This window comes from Sturnira hondurensis, unplaced genomic scaffold, assembly GCF_014824575.4.
Source record: "Sturnira hondurensis isolate 20B ecotype Veracruz unplaced genomic scaffold, ASM1482457v3 Scaffold0021632, whole genome shotgun sequence".
NCBI classification, from domain to species: domain Eukaryota; kingdom Metazoa; phylum Chordata; class Mammalia; order Chiroptera; family Phyllostomidae; genus Sturnira; species Sturnira hondurensis.
Window position 1 is genome coordinate 3,663,436 of NW_028094263.1, and position 11,266 is coordinate 3,674,701.

Below are 11,266 nucleotides of genomic sequence, written 5' to 3' on the forward strand. Positions count from 1 at the left end.
TTTAATTTTATATAAATGGCATCAAATTGTGTATATATAACTTTTTGTAACTTGCTTTTTTCATTTAACATTGTTTCTGAGATGGGTAAATGCTGATAAATGTGTATCTAATTCATTCATTTTAACTCCTGCATAGTAGTATTCCATTCTATAAATAAAGACGTTACTCATCCATTTCCTTCATGAAGGAAGTTAGGTTACTTCCACTTTTTTTACTGTTACTTATAATAGTGCTGTAATAAACATCTTGATTCATGTTTTCTTTACCAAAAATTGCCAAATTACCCTCCAGAGCAGTCTCAACTGACACTTCCATGAGCAAAGAATGAAGAAATCCCACTTCAAGCATTCTCCAAAAAAACTTTAAAATTTTTGACAATATGATAAGTATTAAACGGTATCCCATTGTTTTAATAAGAATTTCCCTGATTACTATTAACATTGCTAAGCTTTTCTTTTTGTGCCATTAAGTTTTTCCTATGCAAATTGCTTATTTGTAACCTTTGTCCACTTCTTTTTTAAAAAATTTCATTCATTTATCTTTAGAAGGGAAGGGACAGGAAGGAGAGAGGGAGAGAAATATCAATGTATGGTTGCCTCTCGTGAGCCCCCTGCTGGGAACTGGCCTGCAACCCAGGCATGTGCCCTGACTGGGAATGGAACCAGGATCGTCTGGTCTGCAGGCCCGCGCTCAATCCACTGAATCTTTGTCCACTTTTTAATTTGGTTGTAATCTTGTTTTTATAGACTTGTTGCATTAAACAAATCTCAAAATTAATCTCAAAAAAATTTTAAATTAATTTTCAGATATCTGGGTGGTCTAAATCTAAAAATTACAAAAATACAGACACCCTAAATCACAAACAAGGCCTGCAGAGGCCAGCCAAGCACGTTAGTGCGGCAGGTCAAGTGAAAGGTATGTGGAGAGGTGCGCATGAAGGAGAGGGAAAGAAACACTTCTCGGAGCCAACCAACTACTGCTGACCTGAAGAGCAGGCTTAGTGTTGACAGATCTTCCCGTTTTAAAGAAACCGCAAATTCAGATTTCACGTGTAATCTCCTAATTTGTAACTGATAACAACTAACTCAAATTTTCAAAAAAATACTGTGCAGACCAAACGAAACTCATATGGAGGTCAACAGTGCACTGAGATTGCTGAACGGACCACACAACTAGGTAAGGATACAGCAGTAATATACCAACTGTATATGTAAGATACACCTAAGACTAATAATTTTATTAACAACCCATACATAAATATTATTTTTAAATTAAAACTGTCTGACCTATATTATAGACAGAATGTTATTAAGCCTTTATATAAGAAACTGTCAAAATCTCTCACACACAAAGTATCGGTTCATTATATATTTTGGCTTACTGAAAAAAAAAATCAGTCCTGGCCAATGTGGCTCAATTGGTTGGAGCATCATCACATAAACCAAAATGTTGACAGTTTGATTCCCAGTCAGGACACACACCTAGGTTCTAGGTTCAATCCCTAGTCAGGGCACATATGGGAGGCAACCAATTGACACTGCTCTCTCACATCTAGGTTTCTCTCTCTCCTCTCTCCCTTTCTTTTTTCTTTTCTTTTTTCAATTTTTATTTATTTATTTATCTTTAGAGGGGAAGGAGAGAGGGAGAGAAACATCAATGTATGGTTGCCTTTCGTGCGTCCCCTGCTGGGAGTTGGCCTGCAGGGAACCGGCCTACAACCCAGGCATGTGCCCTGACTGGGAATCGAACCACGACCCTCTGGTCGCAGGCCCGTGCTCAATCCACTGAGCTACACCAGCCAGGGCTCCTCTCTCCCTTTCTTTCTCTCTTTCTCCCTCCCTCTGTCCCCTTCCTCTCTCTCTAAAATCAATAAACATTTTTAAATCCTTCTCATAAATCAAATCTTCCTGTTCCTAAACAAATATGTCATTTAATAAACATGTTTTTTAAAGAATTTATTTATTTATTTTTAGAGAGAGGGGAAGGGAGAAACAGAAAAAGAGAAAATCAATGTGTGGTCGCCACTCAAGCACCCCCTACTGGGGACCTGGCCCACAACCCAGGCATGTGCCCTGACTGGGAATCGAACCAGTGACCCTTCGATTCACAGGCCGCCACTGGGTTCACTGAGCCACACCAGCCAGGGCAACATGTTTTAATTTAGTAAGTGATAATAGTCCATCACAGCATTTATTGCACCAGAACACACCTAAATAGCACTAAAACTTTTACATACTAACTGGCGACTACAGTACTACATTTAAACAACAACAACAAAATCTTTGCTTATTCATAAAATGACTTTAAAAAAATTCAGAAACAGAGAAATAAAGCATTCACTGGGTGTTCTCCAAGGGGTAAAATGAACCAAAACCTTTCATAGTTTGAAGCTTATGCCAACAGAATAGTAACTGGTTTAGTTATGCATCTTAATCTTTATCTAGGCAACCATATTTTCATCCATCAGCATGTAGAGTGAATTCAATGGTAGCCAAGCAATTAATCTATCAATGTCAAGATACCTATACGACACTGCATATGCCAATGATATTATGTTTATCTCACTACTATTACAACATTCTGAAGGAAAATACATTTTGGAAAGACACAGTGCACTCACATTGATGTTTCTCTCCCTCTCTTTCTCTAACCTTTTACCTCTCTCTAAAATAAATAAATAAAATCTTAAAAAAAAAAAAAGCCCAGGCTGGTGTGGCTCAATGGACTGGGCACTAGCCTTCAAACCAAAGGGTCGCAGGTTCGATTGCCAGTCAGGGCATATATATATGCCTGAGTTGCGGGCCAGGTCCCCAGTCGGGGGCATGTGAGAGGCAACCAAACATCAGTTTCTCTCCCTGTCTTTCTCCCTTCCCCTCCGTCTAAAAATAAATAAATAAATCTTTTTAAAAAAAGAACTTGCCCTGGCTAGTGTGGCTCAATGGATTGAGTGCCGGCCTGGGAACCTGAAGGTTGCCAGTTGATTCCAAGTCAGGGCACATGCCTGGGTTGCAGGCCCAGTGCCCAGTTAAGAGTTATGTGAGAGGCAACTGATCCATGTATTTCTCCCACATCAATGTTTTTCTCCTTTTCTCTCTCTCCCTCCCTTCCCTTCTCTCTAAAAATAAATAAATAAAATCTTTAAAAAATCTCCACTCAAATTTTAAAAATCAGACAGTATAGTCATCTTAGAGATGCATTTTAAACAACACGATAATCCATAGAAAGTGACTGGTGTAGCACTTAGTGCCTGATACACAGTAATCACTTAACAGACATTAAGGCACATACACAAAGACCAAGATTAAATATGCTCTAATCATAAAGATGTTACTTTGAATATCACCTAACAGTGTTCACCTAACAAGTATGTAAGTGCCTGATCAGAATGATGTAAAATTTATGAACTATGTCCTATAATAATACAAAGCACTTTGGATATCGACATATATACTGCCCAAGGAAGGTAATTTAAAATATCCGTGTAGACTTCAGCGTATGCTTGTCTGACTACTACACTGTAACACTGCTCTTTTTGATGCTTTCCCAACAATAGCACTGACCTGATGATTGTGTATGTGATTTCTCACATATTAACATCATCATGTTCATGCACATTACCTGTATGTTCCACTATCAAAAATATAGGTAATAATGCAAAGGAACTTTAGCATTAAGATCTTAAATTTCCAAGCTCCAAAGAGTGCAAAATATTAAAGCAGGCATACAGAATTGTGTTAATAACAAGTGCATTGTCAACTTTTCCATTTGATGCTATTAAAGAATGGAACACTAACCCTGGTTGGTGTGGCTCAGTGGACTGAGTGCCAGCATGCAAATCAAAGGGTTGCTGGTTTGATTCCCAGTCTGGGGCACATGCCTGGGTTGCAGGCCAGGTCCCCAGTAGGGGGCGCATGAGAGGCAACCACACTTCAAAGTTTCTCTCTCTTTCTCCCTCCCTTTCCCTCTCTAAAAATAAAAAAGAAGCCCTGGCTGGTGTAGCTCAGTGGATTGAGCACGGGCCTGTGAAGCAAGGGGTTGCCGGTTCAATTCCCAGTCAGGGCACATGCCTGGGCTGCAGGCCAGGTCCCCAGCAGGGGACACATGAGGGGCAACCACACATTGATATTTCTCTCCCATTCTCTCCTCCCCTTCCCTTCTCTCTAAAAATAAATAAATAAAATATTTTTTAAAAAGGAAAAGAAATGAATGGCACATTAGTGTATTCTTTGCTTCAAATCCAAGGTTAAGTCGTTTTGGAGTTTCACCAGGCTGCACTTCAACAGAACCAAAGCTAAGTAACAGTTCTGCTGAAGAGGCAGCTTGACCATTTTTTTGTAAGAACTTTGCAGAAGTTCGCTAAGAGCTAGGAAGGCAGAAATCTGAGCCAATTTTTTTTCCTGAATGAGTCTTTACTACAACCACTCAGAAATACATCTTACATGTATTACGGTAAGACTCAAGAGGGTTTTTTTTTCCCTGATTGCCAAAGTCCTGATATTGTAGTAAAAGGAAATCTCCAGTGTGACAATTCCAAATACCAGTCGTCCTGAAGCTTGAGTCACTTGGCCTAACAAGTATTTCCATCGTTAAAATTTTGTGATAACTGTTGTCTTTGTAGAACAGGGCAATAATTTCTAATTTGCTCCTTAAAGATAATAAGGAGGAAATAATTGGTAAACACAAGTTGAGCCAAGTTTTGTAACAAAAGAGACATTGAAAAGAGCAAGTTGCAGAAAGTCACAACTACCATTAATGTAAAAATGTTAAACATACAGAATATTGCTATTTATTGTCTGTGGTTACTTACATACACAGCAAAACTTTTAAACTATGTATAGGAATAATACTTATCTACCTAAAGAGAGCAGTTACCATGGGGGTGTGAGCGGGAAGAGATGGAAGTGAGCTTTAGTGACCTGTGACATTTCATTTCCCCCATAAAATCATGCACAGTCTGATGCAAGTGGGGCAAAATACCAGTATCTGCTAAATCCAGGTGGTAGGTTACTTTTCCGGATTTCTACAATATGTCCTAATTTAAAATGAAATTTTAAAGTGATCACAACTGGCGAAATAAACTGAGAACCACATGCTTGTATGATATTTGAGATGAAGTCTCCAAGGTCTAGAGAACTAATCTCAGTTAACAACAAAACAGCTACAAGAAGACTCAGCCCTTTGCCACTGACTCACATATAAATTAGAATAAAACTTACTTTACAATAACAGTAGGCTCATTTATGTAGCAAAGTTCAGAAAAGTTCCATAGATAATTTACTACTTAAGACTACATTTATCCAGGTTGTATTGGGCAGTATTGATTATCCAGAAGCAGGAAGTTAAAAAAAAAAGCCTGTATGAAAAGCCAGAATAGATGATACAAAGTCCATACAATTAAGCTCATACCCTTCATTCAAAAGAGAATCCACCAAACCTTCACTTAGAAATTTCTTTTTAAATTCAAACAAACTTATTTTAGCTGGTTACTTAGATAGACTCTTTAGATCAAGTTCAGTAAAACAGATGAGGGAAGAAAATTTCACAATAGGCAGCAATAAGGCACAATAAGCAGCAAAAAATAATAACTTGAGAGTAAGGAAAACAAATAAAAAACTTTAAAGAACAGATATGAAATTAATAAATCATAGTACATAGTTTTGGGTAATCTATGGCTCTAAGTATCAATGACAGATGTTAAGAATGATGTCCAGTATTTTTTTTTAAATATTTTATTTATTTATTTATCTTTAGAGGGGAAGGAGAGGGAGAGAAACATCAATGTATGGTTGCCTTTTGTGCATCCCCTGCTGGGAGTTGGCCTGCAGGGAACCAGCCTGCAACCCAGGCATGTGCCCTGACTGGGAATCGAACTGCGATCCTCTGGTTCGCAGGCCCGTGCTCAATCCACTGAGCTACACCAGCCAGGGCCTAAGAATGATGTCCAGTATTTTAAAAAAGAAAAGAAACAAACCTAGATCATGAAGAATTATAGAATGTTTTAAAATATATTTTAGGAATATTTCCATGCAAATCAGTAAATATTTTTAAAATTCTAAATGACTCAAAGAATAAACTTCATTTATCTGGAAAATTCACTGCAGAATTCACTGCCAGATGTATTAGATGAAGCTTCAAATAGAAAAGTTTCTTAGGGCCCTGGTTGGTATAGCTCAGTGGACTGAGCTCTAGCCTACAAACCAAAGAGTGAGTGGGTCAATTCTCTGTCAGAGCACATGCCTGAGTTATGGACCAGGTCTCCAGTAGGGGGTGTGAGAGAGGCAACCATCTGATGCTTCTCTCCCTCCCTTCCTCTCTCTCTGGGAATAGATAAGGGAAATCTTAAAAAAAAAAAAAGTTTTAGGTGTTTCTTCATAAATGTATTTTAAGAAACAGAATAGCAAATCTGAACAAATTCAATACGTTATCAGCGACTTTCAAATTTAATGTCTTAGACCATTTAGTGATCTAACACAATGCTGGACAAATTATTCTACCATTTTGTAAAGTACCAAAAAAAACTACCAAAATAACTATACAAAATATGCAAAATTTGGGCAGCAAATTCCATAACACAGGGTTGACAATAACATCCATTTAGATGCCAAGTTTTAGTCTGCCAAGCAAACTACTCTATCTGTAACTCTCCTGTAAGTGCCAATTTAGTCATCAGGAACACAAATATTTTGTTGGTAGAGGCCAGGGACTGTCTAGTATATTGTGACTTCTGGCCTTAAGGGATGAAGTTACTTTCTCCGGCACAGATGAAACATTTCCAGAAGGGAAAAAAAAAACAATTACCATATAAACCACTATACAATCATCACAAAAAATTGTGGCCACTCACATGAACTGGTAATCTATTTTTAAATTATCCACAAAGCAAGAATGTCAGAATTTTAAATAGCTACAAAAACCTATTGCTCTCAAATACCCTAATGTAAAGGGAGGAAATAGGAAATATCCCATTTCTCTAGGCCAGTGATTTTCGACCTTTTTCATCTCATGGCACACATAAATTACTAAAATTCTGTGGTACACCAAAGAATATTCTGCTGGTCTGACAAAAAAAACAGGTACAATTTTGATTCATTCACACTGGACGGCTATTGTTGTATTGACTGTTGTCATTTTTTAATTTGATAATCTCTAAGAAAAGAGGTCAGTGCCCCTGACTATATAGTCAAGTATTGCACGTTTTAAAAATTCATGCAACACCCCAGTGTGTCTGCCATGGCACAGCCATTAAAAATCACTGCTCTAGGCCCATGATAATACTTTCTCAAAACTTGTTGAATCAAACCACATCCACCTGTGTGAAAGACTACTATTTATTTATTTATTTTTTAAGATTTTATTTATTTTTAAAGAGAGAAGAAGGGAAAGAGAAAGAGAGGGAGAGAAGTATCAATGTGTGGTTGCCTCTCGTGTGGTCCCCATTGAGGACCTGGCCCACAACCCAGGCATGTGCCCTGACCAGGAATCGAACAACTGACCCTTTGCTTTGCAGTCTGGTGCTCAATCCACTGAGCCACACCAGCCAGGGCAACAACTACTTTTTAAATTAGTGTACACTAATTTCTTCACTTTCCCCAGAAGTCCACACCCCAGGTCAGGTTAAAAATCCACTAAGTTTCTAATACGTAACCTGTACAAATACTCTGGGCTTATCATAAAATTCTGCAACTAAAGCAACCAGGCAACTTGCATACTTTGTGTAATGTGATTCCAACTATTAGAAAACTGAGCCAGTACCAGTAATAAATCTGGGTTTCTAGCAGTGTAATTTTGTCCCCATTTTCAGATTTCCCCTATAAGATACCACCTAAAGCCACAACTTATTGTTCCAGTGCATGGATATCAAAAATGTTAACATTTGCTTTTTACTAGTAATGTTGACTTTTTACTAATGTTAATTCCTCTTTATACTTCCAAAGGTGGCAATTCAAATAATTAAAGAGTCCAACTGTCCTTTAATTATACCTGTTAGAATTCACTATAATGTCACCTTTTATTTGTGCTGCCACCTAGCCTGAAAAGGATTTCTGAAAAGAAATGCTTTGAAAAATTCATATTACTAAAAAAGATTCATTTATTTCCTTGTATCAAATCAACAAGTCCCTGCTAATACAGAACACATTACCACGTGTCCCCTCAATGCCCCAAACCAGTCTTTAAGGATTTCTCATCTCTTTGGAAAAGCAAGCAGAAAAGGGATAAGGAGAAGTACTGGGCTGGTCAAAAGGTCATTTAGTTTTTTCCGTAAAATAAGAGACACATTTTTCATTTACACCAGTAACCTTACTGATTTGGGTATTCTGAGTGTATCAGCTTTCTCCTGTATTGACTTCTAGTGGGTAGAGGCCGAGGGTGCTGCTAAATATCTTCCAAAGTGTAAGACAGCCCCACAGCAAAGAATCATTTGGCCAGAATGTCAATAGCACCAAGAAACTTCACAAACCATTTTTGCCACGTTCGATCAGTCACAGCACCTTCTCCATACACTGTACAATCTTTTTGTGGTTCAGTTGCATTTTTACCTTTCTTAAAACAATAAAGCATAGTACGCCAAAAATGTTGCATATCTTCTTCCATCTTCAATATTAAATGGCTGCACAAAAACTCACCAATTTTGATTAAGTTTTTTTTCATGTACGCTGATATGACAGCTGTCACAATACATTCTAACAAAATTGCTTAGCATAAAGTTAAAGACAACTAAGCACTACTAGAGCTATCGTATGAAAAAAACTAAACAACTTTTTGGCCAGCGCAATACATTACTGCTTGCTGTTCCATCCCAACACTTAAATAAAACTGTCACTTCCTCATAAAATAATCATTGAAAAATCTTTACTGACCATTTTTTCTGAAAATTTTCCTTAAATATATATTTCTCTCAGAATTCTGAACATATTGTGCCAAAACATGAGGTAAAGAAACAAATGATTTTTTAAAATGTTAGTCTTTTCACATAATGCGAACTCATTCACCACTAGGTCCTTCTTCCTTTGCCAAGTCACAAGACACACTACTGTTTACAATCCCTCCCATCTGCCCCCTGCCAATATATACCAAACACTCTAGTCACTTGGCTTAAACAAACACTGTCTCCCAAATAACCCTCTGAAATCCTAATTTAGACCTCAGATGCATTCATCCTGATTCATAAATTTTAGTGGAAAAATTCTAAATCACCTGACTTTCACAGGGTTACGTTTTGCCTTTTGATGAGGCCAGACCCTAGAGCCCTCATGCTTTCACACAAGTGCCCCAAATCTGACAGCATACTTTTTAATTCTGTACTTTCAGACATATTTTTAACGTGAGTGCTCGGTTTTCAAAGACAACTACCAACTTTCAATTCATTCAAACAGCAGTCTACATTTCTTTCATTTCACTGCTACATACACACCCTGTTCTTTTAGGTTGAGGCCTACTGATTTTTCCTCCTGCCTGCAGTGGAAAGAAAAATGAAACAAAATGTTTCTAGCATCATTCTTTTCCCAGATAACTGCTAAACAGTTCCCATTTTTTCATTACAAATCTCACATAATATATAATATGGTATCACAAATGTCTACTATTCAGGACCTTTGTAGGGCACCAATATTAATGGTCTCCAAAATCAAGCAGTACTTCAGATAACGGGGTGAGGGGAGGTGGGGAGAGCATGATTCACCGAAAACTGCAATGAAGAGTAATGGAATATTTTCACCAGTGGTATGCTAAAACTAATAGCTTCTTTCAGGGGAGGGTACTGCTAAGCAACCATCGCTATAGCAATAAATCCACCTGCTTCAAAGGCTGCAAAACTGGAAGGAAAAGCGGAGATGGGGTCCTCCCTGTGCTTCTCTAGGGGTTAGCAGAGAATCAAGTCACTGCTGCACTGTCACTTGAGGAGAAGGGGAGGGGGGAGGGGCGGATCATCTTGGAAACCCAGCCCCTGGGCCGGAGCAGGCGGGGAGAACTCTGCCAGGCTGCCCGGGATTAACATTCTCCTCACCCTCTCCCCCCTTCTAGAATCTGCCCTCCTCGCTAAAGCCCGGCGGCCAGAGGAGTCCCAGATGACCGCCCCTTCCAATGTGTCCTCCGTGGGGCGTAGGTTGAACCACAGAACAGAACGGAGTCAGGAGGCTGAGACAGAGCGTGGACTCCGATGACCCCTCTGGCCTCTCCCAACATGCTCCAGACTCTCCCAAAACACTACCAAGCCCGGAAGGGCCAGGGGTCAGTGGAAGTGCCCTGCACAGGTGTGCCTGCCCCGGAGGGGCGCCAGGTCCCGGCCTGCGGGCTTCCGCAGCGCTCCCCGCAGCGCGGCCCACGTCCCAGCCCAGCACAGCAGAGCACACCAGCCCCGGAGCCCCGCGGCTGCCCCAGAGGGGCGCGCCCGTCCCGGAGCCAGCCTCCCCAGTCCCAGGCCCACAGCGCCCAGGCCCTCCCGCCAGCCCGCCCTGCCCACGGGCCCCCAGCCTAGCCCGCGGGCGCGGCCTAACTGCTTGCTCCGCAGCTCGCCCCCGGCGCCCGAGGGTCGCCGTACCTGGGCGGCGGCCTCCAGCTTGCCCTCGAAGGTGAAGTCCAGCAAGTCAGGTTTGAGGCAAAGACTGTAGTTGATGGGGGAGACATCAGTAGGCAGCCTCTCGAAGGGCCTCTTCTCTGGCATCGCGGCGAGGCCCAGGCTGTGGAGGCGGCGGCGGCGGCGAGAGGAGCGGCTGAGGAGGAGAAGGAGGAGGGGAGGAGGCGGAGGGCCGAGAAAGAGCAGGCGGCGAGCGAGAGAGGGGGCGGCGGCTGCCAGCCACATCCACCGAGCGCGGGCGACTGTCTGAGGAGAGCGTCCAGGGAGTCCGGGGGGGCTGGGGAGAGACCCAGCCCGAACGCCAGGGGCCAGGAGGGAGTCAATGCGGGCGGGTTGACTGCCTACGGGGAAGGGGGCGGAGGGGAGGGCAGGGGAGGAGGGCCTGGAGGGAGGGAGCGAGGGAGGGAGGCGGTGGCAGCGGCGGCAGCGGCAGCTGCGTGCGCGGCCCCGCTGGCCGGGCGCGCCCCCGCTGGTGTGTGCGCGCGCCGGGGCAGGGGCGGAGCGGCGAAGCCGCGGCCCGCCGGCTCGACAGAAGGGCGCAGGTTCGCGGGCGCGAGCTGTGGGCTGGACGCGCTGGTTGACGCTGCACCTGTCGGCGTCGCTGGGGAGAGCGGAAAGCCTTCTAGAAGGAAGCGGCGGGGAAGGATTTGAGAGGGATTTGAGGAGCAGAAAGGTGGAAGCCCTGGAGCAGG

The 11,266-nt window shown here is 41.9% G+C and overlaps 1 protein-coding gene across 1 annotated transcript in view; it reads right to left on the reverse strand.

The window, feature by feature from the left end:
• The window catches only part of NPEPPS (aminopeptidase puromycin sensitive), a 68,250-nt gene extending 57,296 nt beyond the window's left edge, over positions 1-10,954 (reverse strand). The window contains exon 1 of the mRNA XM_037033185.1: positions 10,539-10,954. Coding sequence (XP_036889080.1) covers positions 10,539-10,799 — 261 coding nt within the window. The 5' untranslated portion in view covers positions 10,800-10,954. The remainder of the gene's footprint in view (positions 1-10,538) is intronic.
• Positions 10,955-11,266: the final 312 nt, after the last annotated feature.